This window comes from Argiope bruennichi, chromosome 4 (genome assembly GCF_947563725.1).
Source record: "Argiope bruennichi chromosome 4, qqArgBrue1.1, whole genome shotgun sequence".
NCBI classification, from domain to species: Eukaryota; Metazoa; Arthropoda; class Arachnida; order Araneae; family Araneidae; genus Argiope; species Argiope bruennichi.
In genome coordinates this window covers 1,911,412-1,935,318 of record NC_079154.1, presented here as the reverse complement: position 1 = coordinate 1,935,318, position 23,907 = coordinate 1,911,412, and the positions used below count along the sequence as shown (strand labels likewise).

Genomic DNA, 23,907 nt, shown 5'->3' with positions numbered 1-23,907 from the left:
AATCGGATAATCATAATAACGTGTCGGACTTCTGTTTGCCCTGAGAAGCACAGCAGGTCGACATAGCATGGACTCAACATGTCTTTGGAAGTCCCCTGCAGAAATATTGAGCCATGCTGCCTCGGCAGTTATCTATAATTGCGAAAGTGTTGCCGATACAGGATTTTGTGCAAGAACTGACTTCTCGCTTTTGTGCCGTAAATGTTCGATGGGATTCATATCGGATGATCTAGGTAGCCAAATTATTCTCTGGAATTCTCCAGAATATTCTTCAAATCAATTTGTGACCCGATGGCATGGTGTATTGTCCATAAAAATTCCATTGTTGCTTGGGTGCATGAAATAGAAGAACAGCTGCAAGTGATCTCCAAATAGCTGAACACAACTATTTCCGGTTAATTATCGATTCATTCGGAGAAGAGGGCCCAGTCTATTTCGTGTGAACAGTGTCTTGTTGACAACTTTGTTCCATGGCATCGTTTAGTCTGCGGCACACTCGAACCCTACCAACAGCTCTTTCCAACTGAAATCGTAACTCATCTGACCAAGACACAGTTTTCCTGTCATCTAGAGTCCAACCGATAGGGTCGATCCCAGGAGAAGCGCTGCAGGCGATGTCGTGCTGTTAGTAAAGACTTTCTTCTATTGCCATAGAGCATTAAAACCAAATTGAGCAGCACCGCCCTAACGACATGTCCATCGAACATCCCACACTGATTTTTGTTATTTCACACTGTGTTGCTTCTCTATTAACACTGACAATTCTACGCACATGCCGCTGGCGGTCACCCTCTGCGTTGACCATGGTGGGAGGTTATGCCTGAAATTAGGTATTATAAGCGCATTCCTGATACTGTGAATTTCAGAATTTTCAATTCACTAACGATTTCCGAAATGGAATGTTTCATCCTTCAACCTCCACTGACCATTTCGTGTTAAAAGGCTGTTCATTTCCGCCATGCGGCTTTAATCACGTCAGAAACCTTTTTCTATGAATAACTTGAATACAAATGAAAACTTTGCCAATACACTGCCCATTTATACATTTTGCACACGTTACTGCTGCTATCTGTATACTTGTATTTGTTATCCCATGACTTGTGTTACTTCAGTTTATGCATATTATGGGACTAGAATCATCATTTTTTTATCATATCTCCCATTTTGCTTAATCAATAAGTGGAATTTTCAAAGTTATTTCTTTCTTTTAATGCTAATGCAGTCTACCTCATAGAAAGTTTAGTAGGAATGCATCACAGAATTGTTCTGGTGAAAATGTGAAATGCATTTCATTTGAAATGCATAGCATTTCTATATCTAATTTTTTTAAGTCTTAACTATTTTTCACCAAACCAGTATCCTCTGCTCAATTAGAATGACACTGAGTTTCCATCATCCCTGTTAGAAACTTTTTTCAAACCGAAACAAATACTTTCATATTCAATTTGTGCTATTACAAATTAATTTCCTACCAAAAATAATTTTTTCCCTTTACGAAGTATATAGAAAATATTGCAATCATCGAAAAATGTGAACTTGAGATTTTGACGAATCTGTGTGTTAAATACCAAAAAACACATTTTTATAATTATGTCTGTCTGCTCGTCAATTTATCAGTGACAAAAATAGCTCAAAAACGTTCTGAATAGGCTAATGAAATCTGGTGCAGGGTCTTTATATGAGGTGCAAATCCATCGAGAAAAATCCATTCAGAGGAAATCTGTCTGTCCAGCTATCCGAATATAAGTTAATATGGTAATTACAAAAAATGAAGAGAGGTCGATGGATAAATTTCGGTGCACACATTTAGCATCTAAAGTGTAGACAACTGTCAAATTTGGAACTAAATTCGCCAAGCGATTGACTTTCTTTCGGTTGCTGATTTTCACAGACACAATAGCTCAAAAATTGCAATAAAATATATGAAATTTGGCATGTGATTTTTTTTTTTACTGCAATTGTAGTTTTGTGTCGAATTTTGGTTTCGATTGGTTGGCAACAACATGACTAAAGCACAAATCAGATTTTTCAAGTACCTGTTGATATATGCCAAGAATGGATCACCTTTTATTGAATCAATAGATTCAATAAAAATGCTAAATTCGCGTCAAAGTTCAATATTTCCAAACCAAACTATCTGCCATGACATTCGCGGCCTCTCCCGCGATGTTATTCGAAGGGTGGAGGGTGGAACGCATTTATTAGAGGATGTAATAAAGTTTTGGGAAGACCATTTCCGCTGATTTTTTTCTTATTCTCGAATTATTTAAAACATCATAAAATATAAATATTCACGCTTAAGTTTATTTCTCATTTTACGCAAAAAGATATTTTCAGTAGATATCAGAAGGATATTCGCAATTATCCCATGGAGGATAGCAGGGCAATCAGAGAAATCATTAAATCAAAACTTTTATTGATAAGAAAATAACACGAATGACACTTTGATAGAAAAAATATTTAGCTCTTAACAAGTTCGTAAAAACTTTTTTTTAAAAATATTTTACTTTACTTTCTTTTCTTGCACAGTTGTTTGTGCATTCATTTTCACTAAAAAAGATTTTTCCTTTTTCTTTTTCTTTGCAGAATGTATAAATCTGTGCATGAACTAAACGTTAGCAACGTTAGTAAATTTAACGTTTAAAAATGCGAATTCTATGCGTTTTCTCTCTGAAAAAATTATTTTTGAATTGAATAGCAAGAGTTTCAATCATTATCCAATTTTTTTTCTTAATTCCAAATTTTCTTGATTGAAATATTTAGGATTTTGTTCTTTCACGCTGAAATAGAAATTTAAACGGCGCACTTTTTCCCAGGCAAATGACCTTTTGAGCCAGACGTGCTCGGGCAAATGGCCATCTGATTAAGTCTCTTTTCTCAAACATATATAATGCAGATAAACAAAAAAAAAAACTGCCTTTGAATTGTGATGAATAATCTTAATATCTTATCTTGCTATGCAAGACGAAAGATGAAATGACACTCGCTTCACTTCACACAAACAAAAAAAGATATTTTATTTTATTTTTCATTATTCATTTTTGTTTAAGATAAACAGCAAAAGCATTTATTCTTTGAAAACGCTTTCACGATGAAATTTGTTTTGGAATTTTTTATTATGCGTCTGGTGATTCAGAATATGTTACAAGAAATAGACTGAAATAGCAAAAGAAACGAATGTTCTGAGGAAAGAAAATAATTTCCAAGTTTTTCTTTTAAGGAATTTAATTTCCATTGAAATTCCTTTTGTTTTCCTTTCATACAGAAACAAGTTTTTTTTTAATTGACTTTTTTTCTATACTAATTGACTCAATGAAACACTTTCGACATATTCAGAATTCACTTTTTACATATTTCCCGCGAAAGTATAAAATTATCTTTGAAAAGAAACCATTTTTTCTCCTTACACAAACAAAAAAGAATGGAAAAAAAGTTAAGCTAATGAAAGATGTGCTTTCTTCTTGCATGCGCACAAATATACTATACACAGTCATAGGAGAAACTTTTTCAAGCTTTGGACTTCCTAATGCAAATGAATCAGCAACCAGCATCACTTCTCTGTGGTGCATTTTCATTGAAGGAGGAAACAAAACAAAGTTTTTCCTATACCAGGGCAAATCTAAGGTGGGGAAAAATTTTTTTATCTTCAGAAAAAAATAAGCGGCTAAAGCTCTTATGGAGCATAAAAAATAAGGAATTTTTAATGACATTTAATGACACCCTGTTTTAACCCCTTTTCCTAAACGAAAACATTGCACTAATGTTAACAACAAACTTTCTTACAATGCACGAAGATTTTCATACAAATTAGATGGATTTTGTTGATCATTTTTTTAGTGATAACATAATGATATCCATTCAAGTCTAGAAAGTACAAATTGCGCAACAGTTAGTTCATTCAAGTATTTGGTCGAGTAATATTAGTAAGTGTGAAAACAAAATGAAACTAGTTTTTAATACTTCTATCAGAAAAGACAAACAGATAAAGATGAATGTAATGCTGTTCTAATAGATTTCTTTGCTCGATTTCAAGAATTTTAACGGCAGAAAAATAAGAATGGATGAGTTTTTTTATCTTTTTTTTTTTTTTTTTGGAAGGCAATAAGTTTACTGAACAATGGAGGGATTCGCAAATTATTTTCATTTTTTTATGTACAAGCATCTGTTGAAAGAAGATTCCACATTAACAAAAAATATTGAGTTTCAAAATTAGAACGAAATGCTGTATATTTCACGGCTTCCTTCTATGACCACATAAAGCGGTCAGGCAGAATCCACTCAATAAGCACGACTAAAGAACTGAGAATATCAACACCAACAGTCCATTCGAATGATCGTCTATTTTTGAAGGAACAAAGAGATAAAGAAACTGAAATGGCATAAAGAAAAAAAGTGGGGATCTGATTCGTCAGTCTCTTCACGAAAAAATAAATCTGTCTTAGAAAAGAGAATTGCTGAATTTGAATATAATACAAATATACTTGCTCAACAAGCTGATTAAACCAGAGACTTTTCACTGCTCAAAAATCTAATGAGTTGCGAAAAATTATTAATCAGAAAATTGAACTATTGAAAGAGTTAGATAGTGAAATTTCTAAAAAGAATAATATCTAAAAAAATTTTTTGAATAGTCAATAAAATTTTACATTTTTTTTTAAATTCGAGATTTTTTTATTTATGTTCTGAACCTTTTTAAGGAATTGAATTTTTAATGAAGTGGCAATGTAATGTTTTTCTTCTTCTTAATACGGATTGTAATGCAAATTAAGTATTTCAGATGTGGATTGAAAGTACTTGAATAAGAATTTGATGAGAAATGTGCAGAAAACCTTTTAAGTAACTTAGTTTCATTGCTTGTGAAAAATATGTGGTAGTTACTGGTGATATTCTGTGTTCATATTTTTTAATTGAATAGTTTATTGCTCATTTTAGTGAATTTCATCGAAGTTAGTTTCATAATCAAAACTAGTAAATTCATTTTGGTCCTTCATTTTTTCTACAAGGGTGCTTAAAAAGTCCTTAGTGAGTCCGTATTTCTTAAGATAAAATTTTATTACTCACCTTGTAAAATTATTCTACAAGGAATAATCGATTCCCTTAATTCTATCCTATCATTCTCCAGAAGAGAAATTCCGAATAATTTTGAAATTATTGTGAAGAAAAAAAGAACATAAAAACATTGCCTTTGTACTCTGCCTGCAAAGTATTTTAATAATTAATTGTGAACTTTAAAAGCAATTGAACCCTTTCTTGCTCATTGCAGATCACACAAGAAGAGGGAAGTTGCGATTCCTTCCAGATCCGGACATAGACACGGAAGCAATTCTTCGAAGCTTATTGGAACATAAAGACCAAAAGTACGAGGAAAAAGGTAACTGTTTTTTTTTCTCGTTTGTTTTTGTTTTGTTTTAATCTTAAATAAACTTAAATATTGGGAATGTAAAAAAAAAAAAAAAAAAAAAAAAAAAAAAAAAAAACATTTTATGCGTTGCTATTGCAGTTAGTTATATTAAGGTCCCGTTTTCAAAGCAACACTCGGGATATTTTGGGACAGGCCTCGTGATTTTGAACCTCGGCCAGTTAACGAAGGCGGCACTTGAGCTCACACACCCCTCACCGAGCTTCCACCCCACAAAAGTGAGAGGATGTTTGACCCCGACGGATTTAACGTGCACCAGACCCGCTTACACGACAATTCTTTAGTGGAACCGGTTCTCGAGCCTGAAATACTCCGGAGCCGAGACTTCACCACAAGGCCACCGCTGCCCCGCATTATTACTGCAAAGTGGCTATCTCAGGGCTGTAGCTAGAGTATAGAAAATGTACATATGCGTGATGAATGAAAAATGCAGTTTTTTCGTCGTAATGCACAGCATTAAAATTAAATTCCCTTCATGCTGTTCAATTATGTCATTAAATTATGTTGATTGTCTAAAACAATTTGACTCGTTCGCTTTCATTGTGAGCTCTCTTTAAAATAGGCGCAGCGAAGCATTGCATCTGGGCTGGAATTCCTACACATCCATTGAACGAATGGATCGAATTCCACCAAATTTTACTCACTTATCACTTAAAACAAAGAAAGGATCTTGTGGCTGTCTTTTAATGTTCAACAATAATTAATTCGAAATTTTGCTTTTTGGGGAACTGTCACTTCAGGGAAAATCATTTCAGAAGAAATATTTTAAACAATCTCAAAATGGAAAATTTCCTCCTTTCAATTATATGAATTTTATTTCTGCACAATATTTCTTTCAACTTTTATAAAGCTTTTAAAAATTTAAACGTATTGTAATTAATGCTATTTTTGTACCATTCTACCATTATTTTTTAATGTCTGTTTTATCTTAATGAGATATCCTTTCCCTGGGTTTTCATTTGTTTCTAAGTAACCATTTAACAATGCTTAGAAGCAGTTTCATGAACCCATTTCGGAAGGATGCCATTCGTTATATCTCGTCCTTTAGACCTCCCACTGATTTCATGGGATACATGAGACCTGGTTGTCCACGCGTCGGACCCATTTATTTCTTTTCTACTAAAAAAATTTTTAAAAAATCTTTTTTTTTTTTTTAATTAAGTACAATTTAGCTCGGATATTTTTTATTTAATTTCTGTTACATCCATTGAATGTATGATTAAGCAGAGTTCGCAATGGGTGTTTAGCTGCATGAAAATCGAAAAGTATTTCATACGGTTCTGTTCGAATGCACATTCCGATCTCCAAATCTTTGGACAAAATTAAATCGCATTATGATGTCAATGCATTTCAAAAGGTTTATATCACTTAGAGACTGAATGTTTTTCAAATATTCATTTCTCTTTTGCAAAGCCCCAATCCCTTCAGATTTTTCAAAACAACTTGTTTATTTTGCTTATTTCTAATCAGATAACTGAAATACTTTTCCAAGAGCTGAGTGGAGTATCCCACAACGGAATAAGTCAGGACATTCGGTTTAAGAAACATGGTTGTTTCTGTGTATATTGATTGAATTCATTCAAGGAAACTGCACACATCCTCGCATACTTGAGTACGTAACGGAGCGTTCTCAATGTTTTCAAAATATTTGTGTACACTACGTGAGACGATTTTTCGATATCAGTTTTTTAAATCGATTTATCGATATCATTATCATGAATTATTGTTCACGATGAAACTCAATACAATAAATCGATATTCACAATTTATTTGCGTTTTCGATTTCTTTTTGGTTATCGGTTAGTGTTTATTTTTGTTGCTCTTCATTCTTTCTCACCATCGTACATAATTTTTGCTACTATAATTACTGCCATGTTTTAATATATAAAAATACTTGTTTCAAGCATGTCATTTTGGAATAAACTGTTTTCTGTTCCCTAACTAAATGATTCCATTATGGAAAAATAATTGCAATAATCAGAAGGCTGTTGACTGTCCTTTGCTTAATCCCTAAATATTCATCTTCAGAATTAAAAGCGGAAAGGATTCATTCAGATTAAATCCACAGTTTTATTCGCAGCTCGCATTTTCACACTCTATACTCATATAAAGAAAAAAAGAATTTCTGTTATACTTTCGCTTGGCGATAGTAAAAAGAGTAAAATTAAAAAAAAAAATATTTTAAATTAAAAAATAATTAATTATGTAATATATTAAATTATGAAAAAACAAAGTATAAATTATAGTGTGCAGACATTGCTTTGGCATTGTCGCACTTTATTAAAGGGGTTTTAACGCAATTATTTTCTAACTATTTTTATTCAAAAAAACACAAATACTTTTATTATATGAATTGAAATTCCTTTTTATTTGGAGTCGTTCTGATCAGTCAATATATTAAGAGATGCTATTTATAACTTATAATAGCTATAAATAAATACCGATATTAAGATATATCGAAAAATATCGATATGTATTGGACACTATATCGCGACGAAGTCAGCCTTATGAGGCAGCCGTGCCACATGCCAAAGTTTCTTGCATTATCATTCCTGTGGGAAGTAGCGGTTAGCATCGAGCTTAAGCAAACGTAATAGTAGTAGTAACATCAATAGATTAAAAAAATGTAAATATATTTATACAAATGTCTTTACGTAATATGCCATATAAAAACTGCAGTGGAAAAATCAAAAATTCTGAAAGCAAAAAGATAAATCTACTTTTTTCTTACATACTAGTTAAATGCAAATATGAAGAAAATCACTCTTGTAGGCCATTTAATAACAAATAAAATGGAAGAAAGATAAACCGATCATTAATTACAATGATAATAGCTCTTTCATAAACTGTGCCTTCAAACCTTTGGGTTAAGGGGGGGGGGGGGGCAAGAAAAACTCTTGTGGGAATTTGGTTACTCTTCTAATAATGGTCTGTCATTGGGCGGAAATTCAGCTTTGTTCTTATTATTTTCAAAATTTGGATCCTTATTGGCTGAGTTTTCTAAGCCTCCATCAGCCAGTAAGGAATTCGTCGCCGCACTTATTCACCAGCTTTTGAAAAATGTGGGTTAAGAGCAAAGCCATAATTAATAATACATGGTCTTCTATTGTTCTCTCGTTCTCTTTTAACGTAGTGTTTTAGAAATTTCCTCAAAAAAACACAGTGCTTTAGAAATTTTTTCAAAAAAATTTCTCAATCTAATTTTTTTTTTTTTTATTTTCTTTTCTTTTTTCAGTACAAGCACTGTTCGAAGTAGTTGAACGAGAAATCAGTTTTGAACTAGACAGAGAAGCTAATTCTGTATCAGCCACTGCCAGAAAATTGCTTTCCGAAGAGGTGAGTTATAAGAATATGAATTTTCACAAAATATGGATAAAGCTTTCGTCAGATTTTAGAAATAGGCGCCTGAATTGAGTTTCATAAAATGCGTTATTTGCAGGTTATGCAAAATTTATGCCTGAGGGATTTCTCCGTTTGCAAAGATTTTCTGCAGCTATTGGCCACAGTAGGCGGTGAGGAAGCTGAAAAGGTGCGTATCATTCAGCCCTAAGTAAACATCATATAACATTAGGCCATTATAAATAAATGCCTTTTAAAATCAGTGCATACTCATCTAAAGATGTTATTGGTAATATAATCTTTGAGGGTGGTAAAAATAGGGTCTCTTTTTGTCAACACTTCTGCTTCATAGAAATAAAAAAGTTTATTTCTTTCTCTTGTCAGTCTTGACATTTCAGTATTGAAGTCTGACTGTTCTAATTGTGCTATAAAGATAACATTCAACCCTAAACTTTACTAAGTATTTTACTTCCATCGCAGTTTTTCTTGTATCTCTGAATAATTTAACATATACCATATATTTATTCCTTACATTTTTTTTTATTTGATGAAACAAAATTTTTGATAAACAAATTTTAATCAAACATTCAATGCATTTAATTAATGAATTATTCGTGCATAGGTGATGAGAAATTGCCGGATGTGATTGAGGAGGGGGGGGGTCCCTGGAGGATACAGCATTGGTGATGTCGGTCGTGAGATTACTTCCTGTGGAAGGGGGCTTGGTACGTTAACCGATGACGGGCATTTTGTTATTAACCGTGTTGGACGAGCCGGATGCCTAGATAGAACGAGAATTTATCATTTATGGTTAATTATTCAGTTCAAAAAGTCTATTCAAAAATTAAATTCTTTCATTGTTTATCTAGAATTTATCGTATTTTTCATGTAATATGCATAACTGTATATCTATTGCTGGAAAATTGTAGTGAAATTTATACTTCAGTTCCCTTTTTTAATCATAAATAATTATTTCTTTGTTTAGAAAACAGAGCTTTTATCTTTCAGTAATGAAGTTCAAATTTCTTTTTAGGAGAAAACATATCAGTTCTTGCGTATTAATTTATTGAAACTTTTTAAAATACGTTGCGCTATTTACTACATTTTGCTTATTTAAACGAAGACAAATTATTTTGCTTCGAAATAAAACTTATCATCGAAGTAAATCACATAACAGAAAATGCTATCGAACATTTCAAAAATTATTTTTATTTAAATAATTTAGCCAAAACACTCCTTGTTCCATCTAAAGTCTATCATTACTAATAAAATCGTAGAGTTGGTTACAGTTATCTGCCACGGCAGTGTTATCGCACAACTACTTTCATACCCCAATCGATTCGATGTTCAGTGATGTATGTGAGACACATTCGAAAACGTGTTGAGGCAATGTTCCTGATCGATGTAGATGCTGTTCTTCTTGACCTCGATGTCCTTCTGGAGGGCGAGGCGCGTCTGGTCCAGCTTCCTCAGCATCTCCTGGGCCTCACTCTTCTGCTTCCTCAGCTGGTGCAGGGACAGGCTGAGGTAGCGAACCTCTTCCTCCAGCTCCACGTCCACCGAGTCCCTGCAGAGCTCGTGCCGTGGGCGTTGCCTCCTGCCTTCCATGCGGTTAGAGGCTAGTTCGATGGAAGGATACTTCCGCTCCATAGCCTGGTCCAATTTCAGGATGGTATCCTCCATATCCAGAATCTGCTTCTGGACGCGAGCCTGCCTTTGCTCCAGGTTTTTCTGCGCATCGCACAGTTCCTTGAGACGGTCCTTCAAGGCGTTGATAACCCGGAGGCGCTGCTGTGTGAGGTCATTGTAAGTGCGAGAGAGCATTTCCTGAAAAGATATATGCCAGCTTAACAACAGCAAGAAAGTGCGCCACTTGCGCTCATTTCCAATCAGATTAATAATAGTCTCAATGGGCCAAAGGAAGAAATAATTCCTAAATGTAAGATGAATGGAATAACGAATAGATGAATGAATGTTAAATGTAAGATAAATCCTCATTGTTAAAGCAATCATTGAAAGAATATGTAATATCTTCATTGTTAAATTAGTTTTCTTATTATTCTTGTACAAAAACGTGACAGGAAAACGGGGGAAATTACATTTCGTGCTAATATTTGTCTATAAAAAAAAAGGAGAAATTCAGAATATATATCTATTATTTAAAATATTCAATAAATCATGAAAATGCCTTTTACATTTCTTGCAGGAATTCATGACATCGCATTTTTCACAAATCTCTTATTTTAAAAATATAACAAGGCAAAATCTTTTGTTTTTTTCTCTTTTCTCTGCTTATTTTTAATGTGTCGTCTGTCACATTATTTTTTCAAAGGAATGAGCATGAGTGTCGGGTCAAGTAAACTAGACACATTTACGCCCTATCCTTTAGGGTAAAGCCCTTTTTTGGGTCTTCTAAGGATCCCTAGTGCCGAATAGTCAAGCTTACACTTCTTGCTGAAGGGTATCATACTGAGAATATCACGCAAAGAATTTCACAAGAATAACTGAGTTCCTAAAATTCTTGATTTTATAAAGTGTCTTTTCTGTCATTTCTATTAACATACTAATATAAAAGTAATAGGGCATCACTGTGCGTGAAAATTTCAGTCCTATAAATTTATAAACAAATATGGTTCATGTTTAACATTCACTTGTTCATATCTTTAAAATTTCATGATATGAAAATCATGATTTCCATGTTGCTGGTTGAGTGGAAAAAGAGTCATTTTCATGAACTCCATGTGGCGTGTAAGGAATGAAAGCATATGACCTGTAGAAACTTTTTAACTTCAACAGGAATACATCTTTGCATTGAAATGATCCTCGCATATTCAATAAAAGAAGAACGTGTTTAAACTGAAGATATTACATATGCCAAATTTTTTTGCCCGTCCATCTTAATGAAGTCATTCAGATAGTTTAAAGCATCGCCAGAGATACCAGGATAGTGCAGTAGCGCAGATTTTGGCGAGATTTCTCTACTATCTTGGCGATATATCTCTATTGCTTGGCAGTTGAATCTCTGAGGGAGAGCTTCTACAATAAGAAAATACCGCATGTTATGCTAATAATTCTAATACTGCGGGATATTAGCAGTTATGTATAGTTGGAGATGAAATGTGTATTATTAATTACAAAAGTAGTGTCATTTTTCTTATTTGATCAAACATGTATTTGTTCAAAATGCAAGATATCTACATACCAAGAAGTTATGCAAATTAGAAAAAAGAAGGGAAACTATCTTATTTTGAATGAATAAATTCTAATAAAGACATTACTAATTTACTACATATTGAAATTTCAATTTTTAATATTATATCAAATATTTACCATATTTAATTGACTTACCTCTGTTCTCGGTGTAAAATCACGTGAATTTTTTACTTCCCGCTCAGCTTTTTCGATATTGTGCCTCGTAGTTCTTTCCCAGTCTGCCATTGTCAAAGAAACCTTCTCGGGAGTCATAAGATCTGGATCGAATTTAAAACCTTTCGACGGCTTATTCTCTGGTCTACAACTGGAGGCATGGGTGTCGATTTCCAAGGCAGCCTGCTTGTCTGTGACGTCCCTCAGAAGTCTCTGCTTGGCAGCTCTGTCGCTGATCATTTGGTCCTCTATCTCCTGGATCGTTTTCTCAAAAATAGCCAGGACGTCTTCTAGTAGGATGTGATACTTCTGTATCTCCATCTGAGGCTTATCCTGGACCATGTCGACGCCGAGCCGTTTGTCCCTTTCCATCATGGCTTTCTTGCAGGCGAGAATAGGATCTTTGCAATTTTCTGCCGCCTTCTTCAATCGGATCTTCAAGTGCGCCAACTTGTCAAGACTGTCTTCGAGTTTCGCAATGCTCTTGTCTCCCTCCTGGCGCCAGTAGTTGACGTCGGCGATTCTTTGGTCGAACTTCCTTTCCACCTGCAGCTTGTGCTTCTCCGTCCTTTCCTGCGTCTCCCTGCACAGTCTCTCGCTCTCCTCCACCACGAATTCCGATTTCGAGCAGTCTCCATCCGCCAGGGTGTATTGAAAGGCATTGTTGAACTTCCAGTCATGATCCGAATGCTGAAGGAATTTCGAATGTGGGAACCCAGGAGTGCGGAACCTCGATGCACTTGCTGTCATTATCAACCTAATTGTTCCCTGCACACACAGCTCTTCATCAACAAAGTCTTTCGGTTGATTTCAATTTTTTTAAGCAGTGCTGATAATGATTGGATGTTTTGGAAACTAGCAATAGCGTATTTGGATCTTTCTACTATTGCCAGCGTGGCGAGAAACGTAAAGAGCACGGAACAGGAGCTGCAGTGTGTGTGCATGCGTGAATCACGAGTGGCTAATATGAGCTCGTCGTCAAGTCACCGAAATGTCCGTTGCTAGGGCCGGCAAGATAACACAAAGAAATTAAAAGATATCGATTGATTTCATCTTTTGAATGTCTGAGTATCTGGATAGGGAATGAAATGCGTTAGGACAAGAAAAGTGATTTTGTGAGGAAAAAATATTGAAAAATACGAACTATTTATAGTTATCTAATATAGAAGAAGTTTTCCAAATTTAATTTTAAAAGACCGTTACTTTAAAAATTGGGAATATGATTTCATAATTATAATGTATATATATATATATATATATATATATGAATATATATATATATATATATATATATATATATATATATATATATATATATATATATATATATATATATATATATATATATATATATATATATATATATATATATATATATATATATATATATATATATATATATATAACTTTATCGAGTATTTCCAACTTAAAGGAATTTTACTTCAAATAAACGCTAAATAAAACAGCAAGCCAAATACTTTATAAGCTGATTTCTTTCGCTATAAATATTTCACAACAGAATTTTTGTTTCAAAAAAGTAAAAAATTATTTTTAGCACACTTTTTTATAGATATATAAGCAATGCATAAAACTTTTTCCCTTAAAAAGGGATTCAGATAAGATTTTAGAATAAAATTTAATGTGAAAACGACAAGTTATCCAAAGTCAGCAGTAAAGAAAAATTCGTTTGCAAAGCAGCAATGATTGCTTTTCAGTTGACAACCAATGGGAATGTTTCCCAATAACGATGCCATCCTTCATCCCTTTCTCCACATCAAACTGTGGATCTTTGCACCTTTTTCTTATTTTCCTTTAAGCCTCCAATGCGTAGATTTTTGTCTTCAGATTCCAGCACATGAGAGCTGTTTGCGTCTAGGTGTAATAAAGAAAACCGGTATTTGTGTATAAATTGCACAACACTAGCGAACAGTGGTTACGAAATATCGAATTTTGACACAAATCCAGACACGGGTTTCGCCGGTTTTTTTTTTATTGATTAATCGCTGGCATGTGATACGAGCACCAGAAAATCGAAATTGGATATTTTTTTGGTCGATTGATATCAAAATTTGATGTAGAACTATAATTGTTATCGCAAGATCACATACCAAATTTCATTTATTTGAGTCTTTGAGTTATTGCATTCATATGCATGCGAAAGTGCAGATGGATAGACGATCGATTTGGCTTAAAATTCTGTAAAACCTACACTTTAGATTTTGTACTAAAACTGAACAAAGTTTCATTTATTCAAGTTAGATGATGAAACTGATTACTAAAATTTATCTCTTTATGTTTGTGTTCATTTATACTCGGACAGGTGAACTTTCTTTGAATAATTTTTGTACTCAGATAGAAATCTAGAAAATTTGGTGTAAAGATCATATACCTCATTTCATCCATCTACCTCAAAGCGTTTTAGAATGATCGTATTCACAGCCAGACTGACAGAGCGACATAAGGACTGATATAATGACAGAAACATATTTTTCAAATGCAAGGGAGGAGGTTTGAAACTTGGAGATTCGTCAAAATCTCAATTTCGAATTTCTTGATAATTGCAATACTTTCATTTCCTTCATTGTGATCAAGAAAGTAAAAATTACAATGGCGAAAACATTTCAAAAGACTGCATTGAATTTTAGAGGCACGGCACATATTAAGTTTGAAAGCATTAAGATGATCAGTTTAGGTTAAGCGCATCAAAATGAAATATTTAGACAAAAAATAAAAAGTGATGGAATAAATTATATTCGAGGGGTCCACTTATTACAAATCAGTAAAAATTCAAATGATAAAGTTCATGGCCATGAAAAATGATTTGGGTAGAATAGAGAGAAGTATAAATTCTTGGTGAAATAGGATTTCATTGAAAATCTGTGGTATTCATTGATAACATATGCAGAGTTCTTCTTTTAAACTGGGCAATATGAAAAATGTATCAGAAATGCAATGTGCTTTTCGATGTATATGATACTTTTGAAAAGATGCGATGAAAAATTTTAAGTGTTTCTTGGTAATTTTTTTCAACTTATATTTTGGTAATATATTATTTTCTCTCTGTTCTAAAAAGGTGCCCTTTCATAGTATTTTTTTTTTTTGCTGTAGAATGGTAGATGGGGAGGAAAAAATATTTGCATGACAACCGGCTTGTGTACAAATAAAAAGTCACTTAAATAAATGAAGACCTGAAAGGGTAAAAATGCAGTGGAATTGTATCACAAAACCGCAGCAATACGAGCAGCACAAACAAGAATTAATATCAATAACATTCGTGTCATCGTCGTCAGATCTATCCTGTCCTATTGTCGACGCCATTTTAGCTAAAGGAATGCTCCACCTATACTCACTCACTCTGCTACGCTTATCTTCGCGAGTTCGCAAATTGTACAGACTAAGTCTATGGCAAAGGATACCGACGTGCTCTGATTGGTTTAAGCCTTGGCATCCTTTTGGCAATGTTTTGCACTCATAATAGTGTAGTTTTCGCTTATTTGGCTCAAACCTTGTACCTTTCATTAGTTTTATGGAAGATACGAGTGAATATCTACACGATCTAATTTTTATTAATTTAATTGTTTTCTCTAAATATTACTAGTAATACTACTAATATTAATAAATAATAATAATAATAAATATTACTAATAATACTAGTAATACAAGTAACTAATGTTGTATATACGCAGAAGTATAAAAACTAAATGAAAGTAATTACTCAACATATGATGCAGCAATTAAATAATTCTTATTTTTCTATGATTTTCGTGCCTTTATTAGATATTTTATGCAGTCATTGAAATTTGTTGATGAACGTTTGTTACTTTCCCATCAACTACATATGGGGAGATGATTACTTAATGCCCAAAAAATATAAATATGTAATCTTTAACAGAATATATGATTTCTTAGCTATTTTTTTTAGTTATATGAAAATAATATTAATATTTTTAATAAATTGTAATTTTACAGGGGGATTTAGAGGGGAGATTTATTCACAAATTTTATTTATTTTTATAAAAATATATTTCGGTATGGCATCTTTTTGGCAAAACATTGCTAAAAAGATGGCAAGGCTTAAACCAATCAGAGCACGTCGGTATCCTTTGCCATAGACTTAGTCTGTACAATTTGCGAACTCGCCTTATCTTCTCCCAAATCAAAACAAGGCGGCTCATCTCCATCTCCAGCAACCCATCACGACCATGGATTTAAAATCTAGATTTCTCTAAGCAATATATACATGCAAGTTTCAAATTAAAAAAAATCATCATTTTTTGCTAAATTTTTTTGCAATTCATGGTAATATATTAAAGGCAATGGCAACAGTTGCATTCACATGAAGAGATAATCCCCTGATGGGGACTCGCGCTCTGTTAATCCGACTTATAACTTGCTTTTAAATTATACAACTTATCACTTACTTTATGTTATGCATTTCGCCTTCACTGGTGGTTATATACTTAATATAATGTCTATTTTTTTACCTAATTGTTGCTTTATTAAATATGCTACTGTTTTGAAGCCGTATTTCTTATGTTGTCTGCATTTCATCTCCATACAAACATCCTTCTGAGTAAGTGAAATCTAATGATTATTATTATTATGTGAATGGCAATGCTTCGACCTTTGTTAGGATCACCTACCATCGCCATCACTCTCTATATATTGCCCGTCTCTATACGTTTAAACGTAATCCTGGGCTTTTCATTCACAATTTGCAACTCAATTCATTCATCCTGCTACTTTTTTTGCCAGTCTCCTTTTGTCCTTGGTTACCAGATTATATTTAAAGTATAATCTGATAAAATGATACAATTTATCTGTAGCTTCATTCAAAGATGTTCCTGGATACTCTTTAGTTTTTGACCCCTATGTAATCGCCCTATTTGGTAAAAAATCACCATTTGTCACCAAACCAAGCAGGAGCTAATGAGTTGGCAAATTTCGGTTGGTTATGCTTACAAAATAGTCAAAATATAGTATCATTGATTTTAAATCAAAATAAAAAAAAAATTGCCACTACTCCAAGGCAATATTATAGAATTATTATTTGCCAACAAAATAATAATCCAAGATGAAAATAGCATTACAACACAAATAAAGAAATGGTGAACCAAATTTAGAAATTTCTGTAACAAGTACGGTACGAATGCTGTTTATCTAAGTGTGTGTGTAGAGTGATATTTTTAATCTAATTGAAATAATTTTCTTAATTTTAATCTTAATTTAACCCATATTCACTTGATTCTAAAAGGGTCTCTTATTTCTTGAACCCATTCCACCCTTTATATTTAATCAATGCTACAAGAGCTCTGTAAAACTGTTTTAAATAGCATTTTCCCACGCTCCAAGTGAATGGATAAAAATCTGTCAATCTAAGCAAATTCTTTTAAAAAATGCCTATATTTCCCTTTCCTAAATCGGCACGTGTAAAGAATCCTTATCACAATCTCATAATATAAAAGCCTTGGGAATAAATATTTCGCTTCTTCTGCTCTTGCATCACTTGTGAACCGACGTCAGTTTCGTCAACGCTTCTTGTACATAAATGATGCCTCCCGAAATAGAATACAGTTTAAAAGTTTAAAAATTCAGAAGTGCTTTCTCTCTCTTCGGTCACGCTATTGCTCAAAAATATGTTTATACACACACACACACACACACATATATATGTATATACAAAAGTATTAGAATCAAGTTAATAGGAAAAACAAAAATCAAATAAAAATTAAACCAAAAAATTATTAAAAAATATTAAAAAAGAATCCGAAATTAAAAGAATTAAAGAATTAAAAAATTAAAAGAAAGCGAAAATATTAAAAAGAATATGTATATATATATATATATATGTGTGTGTGTGTGTAATGATATTTTAATTTTAATTTCAATTTAATTAATTTCCAAGGTTTTACCTTAATTTTTCCCATAGTAACTTCATTCTAAAAATATTCTCTTACTTCGTGATCCAATTCCACTTTCTATACTTAATTAATTCAAGAGTAGCTTTGTAAAATTGCTGAATCGGCTAAAAGCTTCACTTTTTCACCCTTCGCGTGAAGGGACAAATACCGCTGACGAGACGCATTCTTTTTTAAAAGATCCCCGTGTTTCCCCTACCTCTTCGGCACGTGTAACGAAAATCCCTATCGAAATCTCATTATATATTAGCACTATGACGAAATATTTTCCCTATCAAAATCTCAGGTTATATAAGACGAGGGATCATTTATTTCTTGTTTCTTCCCCACTTCCGCTTTCATGCCGCGCTGTGGCGGACATGCCTTGCCACGTCTCTGCTTGCAAATAATTATACTTTCCCGATGGATTAAAAAGAATTTAAAAATGAAAAAAGTCTATTCACTGTCTTCAAAACTGAATCCTGCTTCACATAAAATAATGCTTACACATATATATATATATATATATTCAGCCTTTATATATATATATATATATAAAAGAGAAAAAATCCAGTTTTTTTTCCTACTATATTTTAATGAAAGTTTTTTAAACAAACGTTGATATTTCTTCACAGGTATTTTTGTCTCTTCTGTCAGCGGGAACAGGCCTGTCAACAGAAAATCTTGGAATGATTGCCGACATATCCTCTGACGTATCCCGACCTTCTGCAAAATTTTTGCTCATCCTCGGCGAAATGATTAAAGGACGCTCCATGGACCCCAGCGTGACAGGAACACTCACCATCAGCCTGGGCCACCTGGCCTCAAAAGCAGCACCAGATGACAAGAACAAAGTAACGGATGTATTCACCCATTTTCTTCAAGAGCGACAAAGTGGCTGTCAGTTGGATTCATCGCTAATAAATGTTCTGGAAGGGATCGGAAATTTGAAAAGCGATCGAGCGGTCTTTGATGTCTTGGAGGTAAAACATTGTTTAGCCCATAAACAGTGGGATGCGAATCAAATGAAAGTTAATAAATTCTCCTCCCGTGAATGGGAGCGGTTGCATTATTCATCTGCATAGAATAATCCTTGTCAGATAATAAGTTGCGCATGCTCTTGCATCTGCCTCTAGTAGGATTAGATACACGAATGCTAATCTTACGATCCTTCGCAGGCTGTCGGCGTTAAACTTGGATTACAGTTGGTGAGTCATTCCACTGCTTAAAGCCTTGGTGGTGCGGTTATAGCTTCGACTTCGTGGAACATTCGAGGGCCGATTTTACTTAAAATTTTCGATGTATATGATGGTGGCGAACACTTATTCTGTCCGATTCAAACGTTTTGCTGCTAAAGTGATGTAGAATGTCATTTGATAAAGGTTCAAAATGTTCATTGCAGGTTTACAAACCAAAACCGATTTTAGAGCTGGGAGATCCGTTTTTGCTTCAAAGGGAAAACAACGTTTCTCTCTCCCTTCCTATTAATCCTTAACAATGAGTAAAATCTATTTTTCAATTTGCCTCGACGTAGAATAGAATATCTCTTAAAGAGTTCCTAAGTACTACGTGCCTTTGTCTCGTTCAAAATTGGAAAGATGTATTAATATTACTACATAAGTGATAATTTCCTTCGTAGTCTTGCATATGTAAAGTGTAGTAAACTGAAGTAATAGTAAATGAATAAATCCAACAGTTTATTGAACGTGAGCAGAGATATCACCTTTAATATATATATTCTCACAATTTTTAAATCAATCAAATGTGGGTGCATTTTTGTGTGATTTGAAAATACCCTTTCAAAAGTTAATTTAAAAGTCGATCTACAATTCAAATTCGGAAAATTTTCAGCTTATAAAATTAATATAATTTTAAAGAATATTATTTATGTAAAAAAATCTAATATCACACTTTTCTCAATTGTTAAGGATTAAGTTAGCTCAGTTTAATTATATTAACGTCCCACTTTAAAGCATCAACAGGGCTATTCTGGACAGACCTCGTCATTTTGGAACACGGTGAGACGACAAGGACGACACCTGAGCTGGCAACGCCTCTTCTCCAAACTTCCGCACCACACCAGTGGGAGAACATTTGCATTTAACGTGCACCAGACCCTCTTAGGATTCTTCGGTGGCTCGAAACTAAGACCTTACTACAAAGCCACCACATCCTCTTGTTATGGCTTAAAGATCTTTAGAACACTCTAACTTTGATGTTTGTATTTATTTTTTGATATTTATCAAAATTATTTTTAAATTATATTGTATGTATAGAAGTGGCTTTAGAATTGTCATTATCGGTTATTTGGATTGTATGGATAGGTCTACAATTACTTCTGTTTTTGTAATCAAGGAACAGAATAATCTCATCCGTGTAAACCGCATTACTAACGGGATATATGCACAGTATTTTTTAAAAATTTGTGTTAGTGAAATTTAGAATTCGAATCACAGGAGAGCTATATATTTAATTTTAACAATGATAGAAAGTGTAAAAAAATTATGGAAATTTTCAAAAATAATGTATGTCAAAGGTGTGAAGAAACTTTATTATTCAATTTTTTTGTTTTGTTTTGTTTTTTATGGGGGCGGGGAACATTCTGAATTTCACAGTAACTCTTGTCTTACTAACCTGGGTTTGGAGGTATTTTAAAAATATTTTGAAATTGGACACATTATTCTTTTGATATTTTCCAAAAATTACAGAAAAAAAAACACCTTTGATTTATTTTAGGTGTCGAAGATGTGCGGAAACAATAGCACTGTTCAAATCGCGTGTGCGCATGCGCTTCGTCATTCAAGCCACCTGCCGTTGGTGCAACAGTGGATCCAGAACACAACGACGGAAGGGAATTGCGAACTACTTTCAGAAATTGTTGCCTCTTTGACAGACACTATTCAGGATCAGGAGATGACTCCAGGTATTCAATCGAGTCCTCGTAAATATGGGGATAATAGCCATTGCATGAATGACTGAGAATTATACTTCTGTGTCTTATATTTATATGAGTTTCTTAATAATATTTTGTTTTCAAATGAAATCATTTCCATACATTGTAGTTTTCTGGTAGTTTTTCGCTACATTCAAAAAAGTGTGTTAGATTTATACCGGAGAAAGTTTGGTTTATATTTCGACTCCTAAGTTTGGTTACTGGATTTAGGATCGGGCCTTACCGACAGCACTCATCGTTTTCTGTTTGCAAAAAATCAATGAAATATTCTACTTTAACAAAACTTTGTCGAATCATTTCAGGCTATCAAAAGAAAAGCAGATCCTCCGAGTTTCGAAATGTGAATTGAAACTGCTAAATTCCTTAGCAATTTCGAAGTTTTATAAAAAGATGATTTTTATATATAAAACGAAAAAGTTCTGAATTAAATTTAAAATGATCCGGGTTTGGAAGACGAAGAAACCCTCGTCTTCGAAACCATTGTGTGTTTCCGGAATACATCTCGTGTCTAGAGTCTCACTAAAGATTTCGAAAAATCTCTTGAAAAATAAAATAGGGCATTGGCAGATACAGCTCGCATAAAGCCTATGTTGCAGAAGAACAAATGCTGTATTTACTTCAGAAAGAAAAGTGTATTTGCACAATTTTCTGTGAAAATCAACACCGTCGAATGAACTTCCGACCGTACTCGCTGACACATTCCCATTTCGACGGGAATTCCTATTTTTTTTTTTTTTTCTCTGATCGCTGTTTTGGGAGATTCACAGTGAGGCGTCATTTAAGAACTGCATCTCTTCATTTCGTATCATGTTTAGATAAAAGTTGCTGCTCTGATAATAAAAGAAGAACGCACTATTTGTTTAAAGTCATTGGGCTACTCTTTCTTTTATACTTACTTATTTAATTTCATTGTGTCAGATTGCGATTATATATCAGGTTATAATAATAAGCTAACTTTTCAAGTCATTTTATTAAGGTTGCTTACTCGGATGCTAATCAGTAGTAAAATATTGAAACCCTTAATTTCGCGCCAGTGTTGTGATAACAAGTTGCTGCTCTGCCGAGTGATTTGCACTTGCTAGAAACAGCGGCAGTGGTTCTCTCGCATGCGCCAACAGAGATTTTTTCCTACCCCGCAAAAATGATATACCTTCGGTAAAGCCTCAGCAGCCTTTATGACGTTAGTGAACAATAGTTACAAAATACAGATCTTTGGCTTGGCTACAACATTTGACGCTGATCGAATATGCATTTTCGATGGTTTTTGCCAACCGATTCAAACCAAACTGTGACGCAGAGTCAATGATTGTAGTCACGAGATCGCGTGCCGAATTTCATAGATTTAAGTGACTGCGAAAATTCAGAGTTGCAACCACTTGACACATTTGGTTCAAAATTTGATTTTAAAAAATATCCATATTTTAGATATCCAATATGTGAACCAAATTTTATTTCTCTTTCGCTTTACATTTTGTAGTTATTGAGTTCACTTGCATTCGAACAACTAGAAGCAGATTTTGATATAAATCTACAAATTTGCTTTTAAAGATTTAATTCATTTTATTTTTAAGTCCATCCATCCAATTTTATATTCCTAACTCAAAGGAGTTTTGATTTATCATGCTCATTAAAAATGAGTTTTTCCAACACAGAGAGGTGTAAAAGGTAAAAATGCGTCAAAATCTCGAGTTCGAATTTTTTTTTGTAAATAATAATATATATATAAAAAAATCATACTATAATGATGATATTAATTTCATTTTTATTTATTATATTCCATAAGCAATGAATTACATTTTGATAGCAAGTTAGAAAATTTAGCACGCATTGATTTTTAAAAAAATGAATTAAAAAACATAAATAGCAGCTTGGAAAAAGTTTGCGTACAAATAAAAAATGCTTGCAATAATGAATTCCATGGACTGCAAATGAAATCTTAAAAGTGAGTTAGAGAGTCCTTCCAATTAAAAATATTGGCATTCATTTGATTGAGGATTAAACCAGTTCGGATGTTATTTCAGAAGAAATGCAACACCACTCTATGATATTCGCTCTTTGCAGCTTTTATTTCTATTTTGTGTCATTTGGACGAGTATTGCATTGCAGTGAGTCTCCTAAATAATCGATATTGTTCAAATCCGGCGAGTGTGGAGGAGAATGCAATTAACTTACAGCAGCCAGAGCTCCATATCATTGCGAGCAGTGTGTTGAGATCAGTGTCCTCATAAGCCAAAAGTCATTTCGAAGGTTGAAGTGCTGAACGCCTTTTTTTTATATATATATATATATGTCTCATATGAGTTAATGCTGAATTTATAAAGATTAAACAATCTTCGGGGGCAGTCATTCCATATCATTACTGCCTCATACATCATGATTAACTAAAGGCACAAAATTCTAATTCTCAAAAGCCCTATCTTGTTTTCTGTACTTTTGATGCCAACGATACGGAACTTGTTCTTGTCAGAAAACATTTTTTTTTTTCAAAACTGTGGGTGCTTATCAACATACTCATTTGTAAAATCTAAACGATCTTTCTTATTAATAGATGATATGTGAGACTTTCTACGAGCTACAGGGCCGTGATAATCAGTCTTTTAAAAAAATTGTATGGTCTCTTCATGAAGAATTTCTTCAAATCTATCTCTAATCCCAGCTGCAATTTGCGATGTAATGATCGTATTATTTAAAGATAAGGATTTAAAAATGTCTTTTTCATGGGCAGTCAGCTTAGCTGGACATCCATTACGTGTCTTTAAGAAAACGAATTTCGATTAATTGTTGTTATTGATAACTCTTTGGACTGAAGAACTACCGAAGAGTTTGTCTCCATTCCTTAGTTCCTTTTCTCGGGAGAATGCTCTTTGTTTTTTTGTTTTTTTTTTTCCTTTTAATTTCGTTTTAATTTTAACCCAATTTGTCTTCTAAAACCC

General features: G+C 33.4%; 2 protein-coding genes across 3 annotated transcripts in view; one reads left to right on the top strand and one right to left on the bottom strand.

Moving 5' to 3' along the window:
• Positions 1–23,907, top strand: part of LOC129965863 (uncharacterized) — a 69,481-nt gene that overhangs the window by 36,698 nt on the left and 8,876 nt on the right. For both annotated transcript variants that reach the window (XM_056080102.1, XM_056080104.1), the window contains exons 10-14: positions 5,264–5,371; positions 8,655–8,755; positions 8,859–8,948; positions 18,657–19,004; positions 20,758–20,944. In XM_056080102.1, coding sequence (XP_055936077.1) covers positions 5,264–5,371; positions 8,655–8,755; positions 8,859–8,948; positions 18,657–19,004; positions 20,758–20,944 — 834 coding nt within the window. The remainder of the gene's footprint in view (positions 1–5,263; positions 5,372–8,654; positions 8,756–8,858; positions 8,949–18,656; positions 19,005–20,757; positions 20,945–23,907) is intronic.
• LOC129965864 (tektin-1-like) lies at positions 10,000–13,065 on the bottom strand. Its single transcript, XM_056080105.1, has 2 exons — positions 12,107–13,065; positions 10,000–10,585 (listed from the first exon to the last, which is right to left on the bottom strand). Exons 1-2 carry the CDS (start codon positions 12,872–12,874, stop codon positions 10,106–10,108), a joined length of 1,248 nt encoding a protein of 415 aa, XP_055936080.1. The 5' UTR covers positions 12,875–13,065; the 3' UTR covers positions 10,000–10,105.